Here is a 17,671-nt window from a genome sequence, read left to right on the forward strand (position 1 = left end):
GGAGCAGGAATTGGTGTATCAGGGAGGGGGTTAGCGGTTAGAGGCCAGCCTATGAAGCTTGGTGTTCGACACAGTGAGGTGATGGATGTGTTCCTCCATTACGCTGGTCCCTTTTGTCCATTCCTCCTCTTTGGCGAGCCATTTCTCCTCCATGTCTGCCTTGTTGTTCTGCAGCTGCTCTTTCTTTTGCCTCTCACACCTGATAGTTTCCTCCAGAGTGTCAAGCTTTGCCTGCCAATCAGTTTCCTTCTGGTGGAGCTCGGTCTCCATTTTTCTCATTCTTTTGATGCACTCGAGGTTCCTATTGGCCAAATTCACGGCTTCATTCTTGGCACTGGCGATGCATTTGCGTTTCTGCTGTCTGACGTGTGTCACCATCTTGTTATGGTACTCATGAACAGCATTGAGCTGAGCAACTGCCTTGGACTGGATGTGAGCTATCTTGCTCTGCCACTCTTCATTTAACTTTGCAACATAGGTTTGACAATACACCTCAGCTTTTTGTAACGTCTCATAATTTGTCCGTGCGTTGTTGTAGAACTCTTTTGCCTCAATCCTACTTTCACTGAGCTCTTCATCCAGTTTGATGCATTGCTCATGTTCCTGCTTCAGCTGTTTGGTGACGACTTCAAAATCGGCTTTTAGGGTCTCAAAGTTTTTGACCAGGTTGTCGAAGCTGTCCTGGCTCGTCTTCAGTGTTGAAGCTATGAAGTCTCTGTCTTTGATAAGCTCCATCTTTTCTTTCTCCCAGCTGTTCTCTTTGGTGCTCAGCTTCTTCTTCAGAGCTGTAATTTCTTCATTCTGCTTCTCATTTTCCCTCTTTGAGTTGATAAGGGCTCGTCGGAGAGCATGCAGCATTTTAGTTGGTCTGGGACGCCGGTCAGTTGAATTTGCTTCCATTGTAGATGAACAAAGATCTACTGGTTGTGGAGTTATAGTGAAAGTTGTACTGACGTTTGGTGGTCATGAAAAACTTTCTCAGTTTGTTTGCCAGGAAGAACTTTGTCTGGTTATAGTGAAGACATGTATGACATCATCAAAAGTTAAAAGTCAAAAAGTTAGAGGATGATGCAGCTCTGATGATGTCATCACATGACATCATCAGAGCTCAGGGTTCCTGTAGCCAAGTGGAGCTCTACTGGAAAAATTTAAATATCAACAAATATGGCCGACATTATAATGAGTCTTGACATTTTGAACAATAACAAACCAGGATAGATTCTCTTTACAAATCCAAACATCAACACATCAAATCTCTTATATATAATATTTTTTATAGTTGACAGCATGGTGACATAGTTGTAGCTGTTGCTTTGCAACAAGAATTTTTGTGGGTTTGATTCCCGGCCTGAGGCCTTTCTGTGTGGAGTTTACATATTTCCCCCCGTGCCTGCGTGGGTTTCCCCCCACCGTCCAAAGACATCATGTTTGGGTTAAATGGTGACTCTTAATGGACCGTAGTTCTGAGTGTGAGTGGTTGTTGGTCTCTGTCTGTCTCTGTGTGTTGGCCCTGTGATGGACTGCTGACCTGTGCAGGGTGACCCCGCTGCCCTCTCCCGGTGTGAGCTGGGATTGGCTCCAGCAGCCGGACCCGGAAACGGATAAGCGGTAGATGAAAGCATACTAGTTACTACAGTAGAGTTATTTCACTTTACTGTGATATCAAAACACCGACACCAGGGCAGGAAAAATGAAGTTAGTTATATTTGACAAGCTGTCATTTTTATAATGCATGAATTAACCTACAGTTAATTTTCAATCTGTCCCATTTCAACGATGAGCCGGCTGCTAACAGGCAGCCTGATGGTATCTGATCATTTCTGTCTGTTTTTGTTTGTTTGTTTTGTTTCTCTCTGTTCAATGACGTCAGAGAACAAAACTTTGCTGTTGGTTTACCGCAACATTTTGGAACTAAACGGATCATAAGGAGGACTTTTTCTTTTCAATTTCGTCAAACAAAAAATGTCTGTAAATTAAAATAACCAACGAACAACTGTTGCTGAAATATTTTATTAATCAGACTGTCAAATAATATACATGTGCATTAAATTAATATAGAAATAAATATATTTATACATGTGGCACTCATGATGTGATTGTTCAGTTAAAGCATAATATATATATTATACCAGCAGGTGTCCATCTTTCCCCTTTCACACACCTGACAGTGGTGGTTTTTCACTTTCACACACACACACCCACACACACCTTCTTGTCATGCTGCTAGTACAGTTTCCCTCCCCTTCATATGCTCTGCAGAGTCAGTATGTGAAGGCAGCTGAACTTCATTCTGTCAGGATCTTCTCTGGTCTCTGTGCTGGTCCTGATCATGGACTTTTCTCTCTACCTCTTCGTTGTACTTTCTCTCCTGTCTCAGTCCACAGGTAGGACGCACACACCCGCGCACACACACACACACACACACACACATACACGGACAGCTACAACTGCTTGAAAAAGTGACACTAATCTGTTCTTATCTGTTCTTGCTTTACATATTTGCACCCATAAATGGCTACTCTGAGCATGTTTAACTAATTTCAGTTTATTTTTTACAGTGTTTTTGCAGTACTTAGTACTGATAGTGAAGTGATTCTTACTGCATTTTATTTGGACAGTTATGCTTTTTGAAAACTGAATAAAATCCTTTGTAGTCAGACATTATAGTTATGGAATAAAGAGGAATCAAGATAATAACTAATTACATAATAAAATGCCACATATAATAACAAATAAAGCGATGACAGAGGGCGTCACACAGGGCTGCAAGAAACAGCTAACAATTTAACTTTCTTTAGGAAATCATCAGTTGTTTGTTCTCTAAAACATTTCTACTCAAAGTGATATCAGTTCTCATGCTTTGTCTGAGCAACAATCCAAGAAATACACACACAAAAACATCTAATGCACTGTAATATAACACAAAACAGCAAATTCTCAAATTGGGTAGTTGAAATTGTCACTTGAAAAATTACTGAATTAATTGAGAACAATAATAATTAATGGATTTGTGTCCATCAGATGATAAGGACAGCTTTTAATTCCAGAAGATGTTTATTTGTTTCTTAACACTAAATTAATTTGGTCACAACAGCAGGACAAGTGGTCGCTGCGCAGTTTAACAAGGAGCAAAGAGTGAAGAAGTCAGCAGCCTGACTCATTTATAGCAGCAGCACAGCAATAATCAATGTTTTCTAACATTAGACAGTATAATTCATTCTGAGCTGTCGAATTCATCCCCAATATATTTAATGCTTCTTGTGTGTAAAGGTGGGATGTGATGTCAAAAAGCAGTTTTGCATAAAAAGTTAAAAACTTGAAAACATTTTTAGAGAGTAATTTCTCTAAGATGCTGCTCATGAATAAGGAACAGAAAAGAGGGGGGACAAATGAAAAGAAAACTGAGTAAATCTGATGGATTTACGCTGGCATGTCTTTTTTCTTTTTCTTTTTTTGGACTTTTTTGGCTCAGGTGTTTGAGGCAGGTGGAGAAAAGCCAAACTCCACCTGTGCATTGTTCTCTGTTGGTGAGAACTGCTGTTCCTTTTCAAAGAATGGCATTGTGGGAAGCAGCGGGGTTAATCTGGCCTCCTATATTAGCTAAATGGTTCTCTATAGTGCCCGTTATTCCCACCGCAGAGTCAGACACTGGAGTTTCATTCACATCAGCAAGACAATACACAACCACAGGACAAGACTAAATGACTTCATCAGCACCTGTTGGACGGACATGTTTGGTGCAGCAGCACAGAGGCAGCTGAATAAAGGTTTCCTGAGCCAGATCCACTTTACACACAATACAATCAGTGTAATCACAACTACGTCTGTGCCTCATCTGATAGATTATACAATCTAAATATCTTCTTCTAAAACGTAGTTACAGCTACACATGTAATAATGTGAGTCAGTAAAAGACGGGGGTTATTATTCGACCTTCCTGAGGTACGCTGTAAATGAAGGGAATTTCATTTCACTGTAATGTCATGGGGTTTGTCTGATCGTTGCCATTTTGTGTGAATTTTTCAGGCAAAGCGTGCGAAACAGTGACAGAAACTACCAGAAAAGCTGCAAATACTAATTTCATCCTCTCACAACTTACTTTTGGTGTTGTGGTTGTTGTTTTAAATCACACAGGAAAGCAGTGGAGCCACAAACTTTAACATTTATATCATCTGACAAATTCCTTTTGCCTCTGTGGCAGCCTCATCAGGAAGTTGCCACTGAGTCTAAGCAGCATCTTTGCAGTTATCTGAATAAGTAAATATATAATAAGTAAGCAGTCGCCACACATTGAAAGCAGTCCTGTGCGGACAATACTTTGTCCTGTTATTGTATTCAGAGTTTGTGTAACCTCCAGTTAAAGTGTAGTAACTTCAGCACTCAGTGGGTCTAACAGAATTTCAGGATCTGTCCTGTGACGATGACACAGCATCTATTTGTCATGGAGATAAATTAGCCATGATTTATTTAACTGCTATAAATGTATTTATATTTAACTGCGCACAAAAAGACAGCTGAGAACAGGATTAGTAATGTGAGAATTAATAATTATGTTGGATTAAATATGTATGTGAGAAAAAAAGTCTTTTCCTCACTTCCCAAAGTTCAGCTCCAGAACAAACACATTAGCAGATCAGCTGCTCAGACTGCTGACGGAGAAAAAAAACCTTCACTGTGGCTAATAGAGCGTGAAGGTGGGGGCAATTAATACTCATTTATTAACTGTTTAACTTCACCTGAAGAATAATATACAGCACGTCCGTGTCTGAACTGCCTGTTGACTTCTTCTCCAGCTCAGTGGTGTTACCAGAGCCAGTACTCCTGTGATGACACATGCAGAGGTGAGAAACGCTGATTACAGCCCTCAGTAAATATGACTGGAGGAAGAAAGTCAAAACTTGTGGTGTAAAGAGTGTTAACGTCTGTGTTAGATTGACTCTGGGGGGATGGATGAGCTAAACCTAACTTATCTTAACCCAAACCACCTGTTCCTAAAACTTAACCAACGGTGGCTGGTCCATCCAAACTTCACTGCTATGCAACAAACAACCTACATGGCCATTTAGGTTGGAAGTTTAAATTTAAAACTTTCTCCAAAATAATCATTAAGTTGCTGAACGCAACATTAAAATGTTCAGAGACAATGTAAAGAGACGAGAATGGCCTTTGACCCCGAAGTGACGTGAACTTTCAGCTGTTCGGGGAAAAATGTTTCTATTCTATATCTCTTCGTTTTAAGAGTAACACAGTGATGGTACAGTCAGCGAGGTCTGACATTTAAATAATGCTGATGGTGATGTTTATGATGTTTAGATCCCAACCACTGGGCGGCTCAGTTTCCCAGCTGTGGAGGATTACGGCAGTCACCAATTAACATCGTCACCAGCAAAGTGCACATCAACAGCGCTTTGCCACCGTTCACCTTCATCGGTCACACCGATGTAGTCAACGTCACAGTGGAAAACAAAGGACATTCTGGTAATACAGGCCTGCCCAAGAGCTTTTGGTTTGTTCTTATTCTCTCCTTTTCATCCTCCTTTTTCGTCAAAAGTTTAGAAAAGTTCCCAAGAACAGAAGGGACCAACCTGATGGGAAGATGAAACATAAACACAACTCAGTTTACGCATTAAAAGCGAAGACAGCTAATCCTGAACTTCACCACTGACCCACTGATCCTAAGATTTATCTGCTACATCAAATATTATTTGACCAATGGCAGCACTCAGTGCCACCGGCCCCCAAACCCCCCCGATGTTCCCTGAATTACTACTGGTCCTTTTTTGGACTTTTTTTTCTGACCTTGGTTGCTTTAGTGGGAACTTCCTGTTTCCATGTTAGCGCTGTTGAGGTGAAAACACAGCTGAACTTTATCAGGTGTACTGAAAGACAGTCTCTGTTTCCTGCAGCTCACTTTATTCTGCCTCAGTCAGTCCAGTTGACTGGTGGAGCTCTGCCTGGTCAGTATAGAGCCGCCCAGTTTCACTTCCACTGGGGAGGAAATGGGAGACCAGGATCAGAACACACCATCGATGGAGAGAGATTCCCAATGGAGGTATACCGATTACGATTTGTTGCTTTTGGTGCTGAACATTATCTTTTAGATAACACAAAGGTCGGATATTAAACTCAGATCGTTTAGTATTGTTCATGAACCAAGCAGCATTTTTATTCTGGTGGAAATTGAAGCATGTTCTATTATTATAATAATATAATAAATAGCTCTGCGTAATTCATGTACAACTACCTCAATTACAAAAGTCTCAATTCAAACAAATTTACAAAACAATGACCATTCCTAATCCTGAGGCTGTCTTCACAAGGCAGCAGTATTACACAATGCAAGCTCATAAAGTATCAAAAGATTGGAACTAGTGGACCATGAAATTTAAAACCTCTGCAGATGGAAATATTTACTCTGATGTAGTAAACCACCAGGGTGAATACAGTTCTGCTCTAAAGACTTATATTTATCTATCATTGTAGCCATAGATCATTATTAATACATTTAACCACTTTAGAGGCAAATGGCACTGAAAGCTTTCATTTATAGAGCCGTTGCCTATAGACTGTGCTTCAACGTGCTGTTACCTTCTCCTCCTCCTCTCAGCTGCACATTGTCCACATTAAGGAGCCGTACGGCTCGCTGGCAGAGGCAGAACATGACATGGCTGGTATAGCTCTGCTCGCCTTCCTGTTTGAGGTAATACATGAAGATGTGATACTTGGTATACATTTAAGACCAACGGTCTATATACGTGATATACTGTTGTTGTTGTTCTCACAGGAAACAGCAGATGATCATCCTCATTTGGACACAGTAATAGCTGCTTTAGGCCGAGTACAAATCAATGGTATGAATTCAGTCACATTAATGTGTGAAACGTGAAAATAAGGAGTCAGTAACTTTTTGTAAGCCTTGAAAGTTTAACTGTGAATGTGACCTTTCGTGGTACTATACATTTCACCAAAGCCTAACTGTACTTCTGCTCCTCCTCTCTGTGTTCAGGCAGCAGCACAGTTATCCAAAACTTTCAACTCAGCAACATCATCCCATCTGCAAAGGAGCTCCACGGTTATTATCGCTACGTGGGCTCCATGACGACTCCAGGATGTGAACAGGCAGTGGCATGGACAGTGTTTCATAGGACTTTGGCCATCAGCAGTGGACAGGTGAGGGACTATTAGGAACTATGCTGTGCATCCCATCTCTATAGTACAGGAGATTAATGAACATGTGGTGTGTTCAGCATCATCTGATCATCTTCTACTTGATCGTTTGTGATGCTGCTCTTGTATAAATGTCGTCTCCGCTCCTCAGTTGATGTTTCAGTTTTGTCCCTCTCCTCTCCAGCTGGATGCAATAGTTAAGCAGTGCAAGTTTTGGACTGGACAGCCCATGACTGACATCTTCAGACCCACCCAGCCTCTAGATGGTAGAGTTGTGTATCGCTCCAAGGCCAGTTCAGCTTTGAACAAAGCCAACCACTTGTGGTTTGGTGTTTTCTCTGCTGTGCTCAGTGCAACAGTACTGATACACTGAATCGACCTATGATTTATGTGGAAAAGCTTCTGTGTGTGTGTGTGTAAAGGACACTTTTCACCTGAGTCCTAGTGAAAAAAAAAAAACCAACTCTGTTTATGGTTATTCATTAAAAAGAAATTACCAGTGCATTTGCATTTGACCTTTAGCCTGTTATCGTGAGTTATGGTGAGTGCTGTGAAAGTGAGAGAAGTTATTGATTATGAGATTAGATGTTTTTAATGCTGTTATTTTGCTCAAAGATAAAATGAGCCAATGCTGTGAGAGAACAACAACTATGGATAAACTCCTAGTGCAGCTATAAACACTTTATTATCTCACTGTCTGCTGCTCACTCTGGGTAGTGCATTAACATACTGCAGCATCTAATAGGTAGGTCAGTTTACCTCAGACTTTTGGGGCCGATGTTTCATATAGAACAGAGGTCTGATGAATAAAAATGTAGAATTACCCCTAACCCTTTAAGTAACATCTTTCTTTCTTATGGTAACATAAACTATGGACTTTCCCTGCACGTTAACTGCAGTTGTGCTATTTTTTTTTTTTTTTTTTTTAAATTTGTATTGTTCCATGTAATGCTGTTCAAATGATTTAACACAGAACACACTGTACACTAATATGTACAGTAAGTTGTATAATCTATCTTCTAAATGTACATAAAGACCTGACACTCTGCTTTAGAAACAACCTTTCTGTAATGCCACTTATTACATAATATTTTTAAAGTGATTAATGCATTCCTTTGTGTATAATCAACTTTTATTGATTTAACTAGAAAATCCAATTGGGGGGGGGGGGCAGTATAAACCAGAATTTCTTTGAACCGTCACAGCATTAAAAATTTGATTTAGATCATTTTGCATTCATAATGCATTAGCTCAGCTTATCCACAAAAATAAGTCAAAGATTTTATGTCAAGAAACCAGAAACTGTAGTTTCTGCAGCATTTATACAGAAACAGACAAGAAAATAGGATCTATAATGGATTAGGCTATAAAAATAGCTTTTATTTATTTTTGTCCACTACTTTACACTGGTCCAATTTTTTGAGCCCCGTCCCCAGCTGCAACGTGATCACTTACACATCGTCCAGTTATCACGTAGCTTCAGTACAAAGAAGAGGAGAATATTTGAAAGGCAACATGGTTTTCCAAGTCAGCATGGTGTCAGTCTACATACTACACTTATTGCAGAAGAAAGCCTGATTCAAGCTGTTGTGGTGAAATTCACTGCGCCTGTTTCTTAAGCCAGACTCTCAGGTGTTCCACCTGTGCAGTGACGCTATTCTTAGCGGTGCCTCCAGGGGCACTGTACTGCTCCACACTGCTCCTGTAGTCCCACACAGAGGCCACGTCACCTCCAAACAGAGGACTAAAGGAGGAAAGTAGGAGGAGCAGGAAAGAAATGAGATTACATGTCTGCAGGGGAAACAGCAAGGGTGGCAGGGTTTTAGGTTTTTTAAGTTGCAGTTGTTTGTGTGTCTTTGTGTATGTGACAAAAGAAACAGTCACCTGAGAGTAGTCAGATCTTCCAGAGTGAGTTGATTGAGAGGAATATTTTTGGATTCTGCCATGAAGACGGCCTTCCCAGAGACACCATGGGCCTCTCTGAAGGGCATCTGTAAACACACAAATATACAACAAACCATAGAAATGTTTTCATCCATCACAGCATGGTCCTACTTTTCTGAAGCTGACGACACCAGAACAAAAAGTCTGAATAATAGTTATACACAAAATAATGATTATAGTGTTTTTAGGAATTTGAACACTGTTCACATGGCCACAGCAGAGGAAATGGAGGAGTTGGTTTGGCATATTTACAGATATTATAATATTGATGGAACGCGGGCGAAATTACTGTTTGTCTCTGTTTATGTATGTATTTTTGCAAAGAACATTATCTTAATATAAGTCTACATTTGATGAGGAGTTACCAGAGCTACCTATGAGCTAACTTCTCTTATTAACCCCGATATTCACACACCTCGTGTTACAGATTTGCTTTTCATACTTAAAGGATTTTTTCCTCATGTAATTATTAAAAAAAAAAAAAAAAAAAAAAATGACAAATATTTAGGCTGTAATTCATCGACAGAAGAAAATACTCACTCCCTTCCTCACGAGGTAGTAGGCCAAATCAGTAGCCAACATGTCAGGACTGAGAGCTGCTTCCATCACACTCTGGTTGATCTGAAACAAAATAATAGTCAGTTTGTCTGGTCAAATTCAGAACAGCTGAACCACATACTGAAAATTCAAATTAAAACTTTCTCTTTTAAGTTTTGTTTGGGGAAAAAAAAAACAAAACAAAAAAAAAAACAAAACAAAAAAAAAAAACACACACACACAACAAACTATTCACCATTTAAAAACGCCTTGTAACCATGTGACAAGCTCTATGATCCTTGCTTTCATAATAATTAACCGAGACTAAAATCTTTGACCTGCAGAGTTGACATGACTCCAGTTGACACCTGCAGCACAGCATTAATGGTATCATAGCAGTCAAACATGGCCTCCTTATCTTCCTGAAGAAGAACAACAAAACACAAAGACACCAGCACACCAAAGTTGAAGACAAAATTTCCAGAACAAAAGTTCCTCCCTTAAGTGCACAAAGAAATACACCGGCACACCTGCAGATCTTTATTGTAGGTGCTGGGCAGGCCCTTCAGAGTCATCATGAACCCTGCACACTGAAATATAGAAAAAAGTCAAATACTTCAGAGTCACACATAACATCATAGAGAAGTTCATTTTTCTTTATAGCATTTGGGCTGTAGGCTTAAGAGAAATTAGTTATATGTCTCTTCAATGAACAGATAAGTTAGCAGGAGTCTATCTTTAGTCTTACTCTGCCAAAAACACGACCTGCTTTGCTCCTGATCAGCTCCAGACTGTCAGCATTCTTCTTCTGGGGCATCAGGCTGCTGCCTGTGCTACATGAACATGTATAGGTGGGACAAACCATGGGAAAGGCAGAATGTCAGCAGAGGTAAAGGCATGTTTCAGAGTAACAGCAAACAAGGCTTAACAAAGTGTAATTTAGAGATACTGTGACACACAAACTGACCTGTAGGCGTCGGACAGTGTGATGAAGGAGAACTCTTTAGTACTGTACAGCATCAGGTCCTCAGCCATCTTACTAAGGTGGGTCAAACACAACGAAGCCCAGAACAAGAACTCCGCTACAGAAACACAAGCAGAAGTCAACAGCACATACATGTATATATATTTTTTTATTCTTTGCATGCTCTGCGGCATGTATGACAGCTGGCTGACATTTAGATTACATACCAACAAAGTCTCTTTGGCCCGTGGCATCCATACTGTTTAGACTGATGGCATCAAACGCCAACTCTGCACGTCCAGAGGAAAATATTTAGTTATGCATTGTTAAACCTGCACATAATTAGGGGTGAAGTTGACTTGGGATTCCAAAAGCGAGTCAAACTAAGCAGTAAATGTGAGCAATGATTTGGCAATACACGGCACATTGTGTCATTGATCATTTGAATTTGATAAATTATTGTAAAATGTTGGTTAAAGCCTCTTTAAAAATGCATACTCCATTAACACCTGAGACACCCCTCAAAGACAGAAGCACCAATAAGGCAACAGGTGGGTTTTATTTTAGTAAGTGGCCTGACCTGTCCGCAGGAACTCCCTGTCGATGTTGAGTGGTGTTCCAGCGATGGCACCGCTGCAAACGACATGAGAGATCTGTTTAAGTGGTTGTGCCTCTGTATCAGACGGTCAAGCTGTATGCTGTAGCTGCAGCTGTATGCATACCTGCCAAGAGCTAACACATTAACTCTTTTTTTGATCTCCTGCAGCCGTTCAACGTCTCTGCTCAGAGCAACTGCATGACTGGGTCGACCGGTGAGTGTGAGGAAAGAAAAACGTTAAGACTGATGTGGAAAAACGAGTCCTGGAATAAAGGATGTGGCACACTTATACTGCTCTCTATGTTTTACTTTAAAAATGTCACCTAAGAATCCAGTGGCTCCATCTTATTGGCTGAGCTCTTTGCATGTGGGTGTAACCAGGAACTAGGACATCAATTTCTCTAACGATCAGACAGAAAGAGCAGGGAAAGTTCAATTACAACAACATACGCATTATTGCTTATACTGGTGTGTATATCTCGCTTACGCTGCTGCCCGCTCCACCATAGTAGATATCAGCTGTAGGGCATTTCCTGCGAGGGTTGAGATAGCATCTCGCAGCCACAGCCTCATGTCAGTAACTACCTGGTCAGACAAAACACACACAGCATGGTCTCATGATACTTGCAAATCCAAATTATAATTTCATCATTACAGTTTTCATCTTTTTATACAAACTTGGTCATTTCTGCTTCTGCCAGTGTGCAGCTTCCCTGCTGGTGCACCAACCAGCTCCTGAGAAAACAGATTATAGCCTTCATGTTATAAATAAACACAACAACAAGTGCATCTGTGTGGCTAATTAAAATCAATGGAGCCATATTAGCATTTGATGACACAGCCACTATATGTTAGAAGATTCAGAACTTCGTCTGGAAGTTTGTGCAGTCAGTTTGTGATATATTCTATATCTGTATATGATTCCGCTGTCTAAACTATAACATCTATTTCGATATTTCCAGATAGTTCATAACTACTGATAATTACATGCTGAGTCTTACTTGTTTTAATGGGTGTGGTTGTCTTACCCCTGGCAACTATTTTGCTGTGTTAACAAAGATTATTGCTGGCATTAGCCCAACAGCAAAACGTTTCACACAGGCAATATCTAATTTCAGTGTATGTTTCCATTACATGTAGAAATAATTTCCAAATCTATGATAACTGGACCTAAGCTATAATTAACAGTTAAATTAATTTAATTTAGCTGACCAACAAACAAATTCATATTGTTCTCATTGTTATGTTATTGACGAGGGGGCCTCATAAAAAGTAAAACACAGCTGTCACAAAACACAACCATAAGATATCATGTTGTTATTGTTCTTATTAGAAAGAAAGTATTTCACGAAGTGACACAGATTTATGAGGAACAAACTAAAGCCCACCTTTAGCCTGCGTTCATTAGCAGTGTGAATGTCCTCATCTCCAGGTTTGATCACAAAAGCACCTTTAGACCACTCTTCAGAAATCTGAAAAGTCGAAAAGCACTTCATCACATAAAACTATCCTGATCACTATAAGGAGCTGCCCTGATGTTCCATTATGTGAACTTCTGGCCTTTTCTTAAATGCGGGATGGGATTCAGAAGCCTGGATTTGAAAAGGTTAATATACTAAATGTTTCCCTGAAATCTGCAAATGAACAGCTGCTCTTCATTTTGACAAATGCTCATCTCCTGAATTTAACGTCGCATTGTAATTTGTACTGGCACCTGCACATTGCACAGAGCAGAACAGGTTACAGAGGGCCTGACTATGTGGGACAGAGAATTACTGAAGCTGTTTTGCAGCTGTCGCCTGTCACATGGTGATACTATTGTCCAGCACACACTCAGCAGAGTACAGAGGAATCCTGTGCAATGGCACATTTTCAGCTGTTATCTATGAACCTGAATCTGCACTGAAGGTCTGACAGCAACACACACACCGTCCAGCAGCTGTCACACAGCTGCAAAAGTATAACCTTGGTGGACTTTTTTGTCTATTTTCCCTGAAGTCCTACAAAGGAGAGAGAGTGTGCGTTAACCTGATCCATCCCATGTAAAATCTGGTCCATCTCATCCGTGCTGACCAGCCTGGCCTTCTCCAGAGCCCTCACATAGGCCTTACTCCCTCGGATGTCAGCATCCCACATCCTCTGGTCATAAGCAACAGATGCATTGAACTTCTCCATGATGGGGTCGGTGTCTCCCACAAAACGGCCTCCCCAGAGCTTATTCCCCTGAGGAGATAGAGGTGCAGAAACATTTAGCCTGAGAAAAAGAGTCCTAAACGTTTTCCTGTGTCTGTTTACGGAGGATCCGGTCTGACAGTTTGTGTTTTCAGCGTCCAGCTGGGCGTTAAAACAACACAAGAGTGGCAGCAGCTGCTGCTAAAGAGCTGCTAAAGAGTGAACTTACCTCCGTACTGGACATGTTTATCGACGTTTCTGGGATCCGTAGTGCTTTCTGGCCGGAGAAATGTTTTCGGTGAGAGGCAGTTAATGTCAAAGAACCGGCAGTGCTGCAGCACTGAGGCTGCTTCTCCAGAAGACACAGCTGCCCCTTTAAGACACGTCACCGAAGACGTCACACTGACGGGAGCGAATCAGGAACAGGAGCGGAGGGGGAGGGGCGGGGCACGTGTCCAGATTTATGAATATACAACAGTCTGTATGTTTCTTAAGTCGCCGATCCCGCCCTGAGCTTCTTCACTCTCTCCCAGTCACTGTGGAGTGAACGCACACAGATGCCAGCACACAACTCGATCACTCATTCGTGGCTTTAACCGGAGAAATAGGAGAAAACGAACAAACAAACAAATAACTACATCTGCTCCAAATCAACAGCCGGCTCTTGTCCTTCACTTCCGGGTTCTTTGTGAACCACACGCTGCAGGAAGTCACTTCAGGTAAAGAAGAAGAGAAAGAAGAAAAGGTAACCGGATTACAGTTTCTTTATAATTTACAGGTAGCACTCTGTGATATTGGTTTATTTATGGCACATATAAAGTTTACAGTCGGGGGGTGATGGTTGAAATAATGGGAGAGTTGATTCCCGCTATATGTTACTGGTTACTTACTAATGCAACTGTAGTAGCTAAGCTAATGGATGCTAAGAGTCTGATTTCCCGCTGCAGAAATATTTTATTATATGCATTATTGTTTCGGGGATTTAAATTGTTGTGTTACTTGCATTGCATCTTTGAGTGAAATTCGAGCCAGAGACGTGAATGAGGTGGCGTCGAAGAAAAATGAGAGCGAAAGGAAAGAGGAGAAATTAAAATGGCGAATATTTTGAGTGTGCAACACTCGTAGTGGTGTTTTTATAGTTTTATTACATGTATTTGGTTAAGTTTCACAATCAGTCATTTGAGCAGCCTTTGTCTGAAAATGTTATTGCATGGTAACATTTTGACTGAACCGATGATCACACAGACTGCAACCTGACAGGAAATACAGAGAAACTGGAGGATTTTCAGCTCTCTTTAATTCAGGGAAAGAGTTAACTTATCATTTCTGTCTAAAAAAAAAAAAAAACAAAAACAAAAAACAAAAGGGTCAAAAAACCCTGTGGACAGATTGTTTCTATAACACACAACGACGAAAAGATCAGCTTTACATCAGCTTTAAAAAAATGTGTTTTAATGGCACATGCAAGGCACAAATAAGGATATAGAAATTAATTCATTCAATCAAATTCATATACAAAGTATTAACATGATATTTCCCGGTGGCAGTGGGAATAGCTATGGGCCCTTTCAGAGACATAACGATCTTTGTATTAACTACTCAACTTTTTAAAACCTTATTGATAATTTGGAAATTCATATTCAAGATTAATTAACCAAAATTAATTATGTTGCCTTTTTAGTAACATCCTGTCAGCACCATTGCCATTCAGCAGGAAACATCTGATGAAAAATGGAATCTAAGTCAATGAAGACCGGAAATGATGGACCAGAAAATAATCAGGCTGCTGAGGTACAGATTCTTCTGCCATATGTTTATTACTGACTCGAGAGGTGATTAAATGACATGCAATGATTTTATTTTTTAGGAAGAGGCGCCGCATGGAACCCATACTTTTGAATTTCACACCAAAAGCGGGACAAAGACATCCATCACCTGCGCCCAAGCAGGAACTATTGAGGACTCGCTGAAAAGAAGTTCACAGTTTAGAAAATTTGTAAGAAACCAAAAAAACAAAGATGTTGTTATTCTCAGAGATGGTAGAGCTATCAGTTTACATTGTCCATGTAGTCTGATTAAAAATGAATGTTTAAATGTGAAAACTGTTAAAAATGCAGACCGGCCAAAGCAACAGGGTTGTGGCTCTGCTCCCCCTCGCAGAATGGGGTTATCAGGGGACCTTGTGATGTTTAATGTACTGACAAAGGGAGGTAAAGGTGTCGTAAGAATCATGACAAACCCAGCACTAAAGGACGTTGTTCAGGAATTGGCTGTTCATGCATACAAAGGGGAAACAGTGAAACAAGCTCTCAGGAGAGATGGTCGATTTCTGAAAACAGCATTCCAAAATAAATGTGCGCTCTCTGACTTAAGGACTGAAGTAAACACAGAAATGCTGAATCTTGTGGATGATCTTGATGGTAAAACTTTCAGGATCATATGTATCAAAAAGTCTAATCAATCAAATAGCCAGTCAAGCAGCCTTGAGAGCAACGATGTGTATGATGAAAACCAGGATCACTTACAGGAGTCTTCAACAAGTGAACCAAATTCAAATGAAACTGTGGCATCTACAAAGATATTATCCGAAATACCCCATTCACACAAGTTGCTGAAGGGTAAGAAAAAGAAGAAGGGCATCTCTCAACGTTCTCATAAGAATCTGTTGGTAGAGTTTGGACAGAACGCTGGGGTATGCGTAGAGACTAAAACTATGATGAAACTGATGAAGCTCAGTGAGTCTGTTTGTCAAGTGAGAATTGATGGGAATCCAAGTGGAAGTGGTTTTCTCCTGTTTGACAAGTTTGTCCAGACAAATGCTCATGTAATCACAGACATTTTTGATCAGAAAAGTGGGCAGCTTAATAAGAGGGCCACGGTCCAGTTTTCTTTTGAAAGTTTAAACACAGATGATGAACTAGTACAAAAGTTTGTCGAGGTAGAAGTGGAAGAGGTTGCTGGATTTGAACGTGGGCCCGATGTATCCGGGCACTTGCATGACTGGGCTCTGTTAAAGCTCAGGGCTGATCAGACATTGCCCAATGGGCTGTTAAAAGACTTTGGTTTCCCTCCCCCAAAAGGTGTAGTTCGTATTATTGGCTATCCAAATGGTGGTCCTAGAAATATAGATACGTGCATTATTACACCTGATGTCAGTTATTCTGGAAAAGAAAACCAAGGTCACACTCAACTCATTGCTCACAATTACTCTAAAATTTACAGTTTCCAGATCCCACATGCTTTATTTTACTGGTCCTGTCTTTATTTTGGCTCCTCTGGCTCTCCTGTCTTTGATAAGTACGGCAAAGTTGTTGCAATGCATTCAGGAGGATTTCCATCCATTGAAAGAGGTGAACAACCAACTGAAATAGAATTTGGCTATCCTTTATCTGGCATTATTGAACACCTCATTATCCAGCTGGTGGAAACGCAAAGATTTGATGTGTTGAAGACATTTCTTGCTTGCGAGTTTGAACACTCCCAAAATATGATGAACAATGTGAAGAAACTCGTTAGTAGCAGAAACCTCCAAGCATTTAAAATTCCAGCTGGAAGTGGATTGTTCAGAAATGATGACCGTCTTAAGAAGTTCTTTGAGTTCTTTTCTCAAACTGAGGATGTTGTCCCAATGGACACGACACAGATAACCCCACTAACCATTGATAAAAGATATTAAGCACAGTTAAGTCTAGCTATGGGTGTAGTTCGCTAAAGCCACCTAACTGGACTTCTGTCCTTGTCCCAGTATACATGCACGGGAGTGTAATTGATTTATTTGTTGAAATCATGTCGCCTCTGCTACGATAGGTGGCTGTATGCACTCTTTCGGCTTGTGGGTAAACACAGCAACTTCAGCAGGGACCAACAATAGCTGTCATGGTTAAAGACAGGAGAGTGGGGATGAAAATTGTAACTAGAACTGTAAATTCTTGTGAACTTTGAATGCCTCTTGTAAAGAAAAAAACAGCAATCTTGCTTTCCAATGTATATTTTTATTAATAAAAATTTTTAAATGCAAATATGTAAATTGTGTATGTAAAAGCAATGTATGAAAATGATTTACTAGTTTTCAGAGCAGAGTTGGATTTAAATTAAAATATTTGGTCAGAAAGACAATGGATACATCCTAAAACTAAAAGTTGCTGGTATGGATTGACTGACATTTAGCTAATTAATTTTTAGCATGTTATTAACAAGTAGTAAGAAAGAAAAAAAAGAAACAAGTAGTAAAAAGAGACCCCGAAGTGGCAACTATGGTCTTCATAATCCAAAAAGAGGCAGGAAAAATA

The 17,671-nt window shown here is 40.3% G+C and overlaps 3 protein-coding genes across 6 annotated transcripts; 2 read left to right on the forward strand and 1 right to left on the reverse strand.

Moving 5' to 3' along the window:
* Positions 1-35: 35 nt before the first annotated feature.
* Positions 36-7,540, forward strand: ca4c (carbonic anhydrase IV c). The gene is made up of 8 exons (XM_029519292.1): positions 36-2,384; positions 4,794-4,841; positions 5,314-5,478; positions 5,907-6,052; positions 6,608-6,700; positions 6,785-6,851; positions 7,007-7,170; positions 7,352-7,540. The coding sequence occupies exons 1-8, from the start codon at positions 2,330-2,332 to the stop codon at positions 7,538-7,540; spliced, it is 927 nt and encodes a 308-aa protein (XP_029375152.1). The 5' UTR covers positions 36-2,329.
* Positions 7,541-8,095: 555 nt separating this feature from the next.
* asl (argininosuccinate lyase) lies at positions 8,096-13,626 on the reverse strand. Of its 2 annotated transcripts, XM_029519290.1 has the most exons (16): positions 13,612-13,626; positions 13,239-13,433; positions 12,599-12,682; positions 11,889-11,945; positions 11,698-11,795; positions 11,534-11,611; positions 11,335-11,412; positions 11,193-11,245; positions 10,840-10,902; positions 10,616-10,730; positions 10,397-10,481; positions 10,179-10,238; positions 9,987-10,070; positions 9,652-9,732; positions 9,052-9,158; positions 8,096-8,911 (listed from the first exon to the last, which is right to left on the reverse strand). In XM_029519290.1, exons 1-16 carry the CDS (start codon positions 13,624-13,626, stop codon positions 8,767-8,769), a joined length of 1,398 nt encoding a protein of 465 aa, XP_029375150.1. In that variant the 3' UTR covers positions 8,096-8,766. The 2 variants fall into 2 exon arrangements, with proteins under 2 accessions (XP_029375150.1, XP_029375151.1); XM_029519291.1 differs by lacking the exon at positions 13,612-13,626 and having other exon boundaries at positions 8,767-8,911; positions 13,239-13,439.
* Positions 13,627-13,875: 249 nt separating this feature from the next.
* LOC115054238 (protein FAM111A-like) lies at positions 13,876-17,459 on the forward strand. Of its 3 annotated transcripts, none has more exons than XM_029519343.1 (3): positions 13,876-14,127; positions 15,064-15,173; positions 15,250-17,459. In XM_029519343.1, exons 2-3 carry the CDS (start codon positions 15,114-15,116, stop codon positions 17,056-17,058), a joined length of 1,869 nt encoding a protein of 622 aa, XP_029375203.1. In that variant the 5' UTR covers positions 13,876-14,127; positions 15,064-15,113; the 3' UTR covers positions 17,059-17,459. The 3 variants fall into 3 exon arrangements, with proteins under 3 accessions (XP_029375203.1, XP_029375205.1, XP_029375204.1); XM_029519345.1 differs by having other exon boundaries at positions 15,078-15,173; XM_029519344.1 differs by lacking the exon at positions 13,876-14,127 and having other exon boundaries at positions 14,135-15,173.
* Positions 17,460-17,671: the final 212 nt, after the last annotated feature.

This window comes from Echeneis naucrates, chromosome 14 (genome assembly GCF_900963305.1).
Source record: "Echeneis naucrates chromosome 14, fEcheNa1.1, whole genome shotgun sequence".
Taxonomy (NCBI): domain Eukaryota; kingdom Metazoa; phylum Chordata; class Actinopteri; order Carangiformes; family Echeneidae; genus Echeneis; species Echeneis naucrates.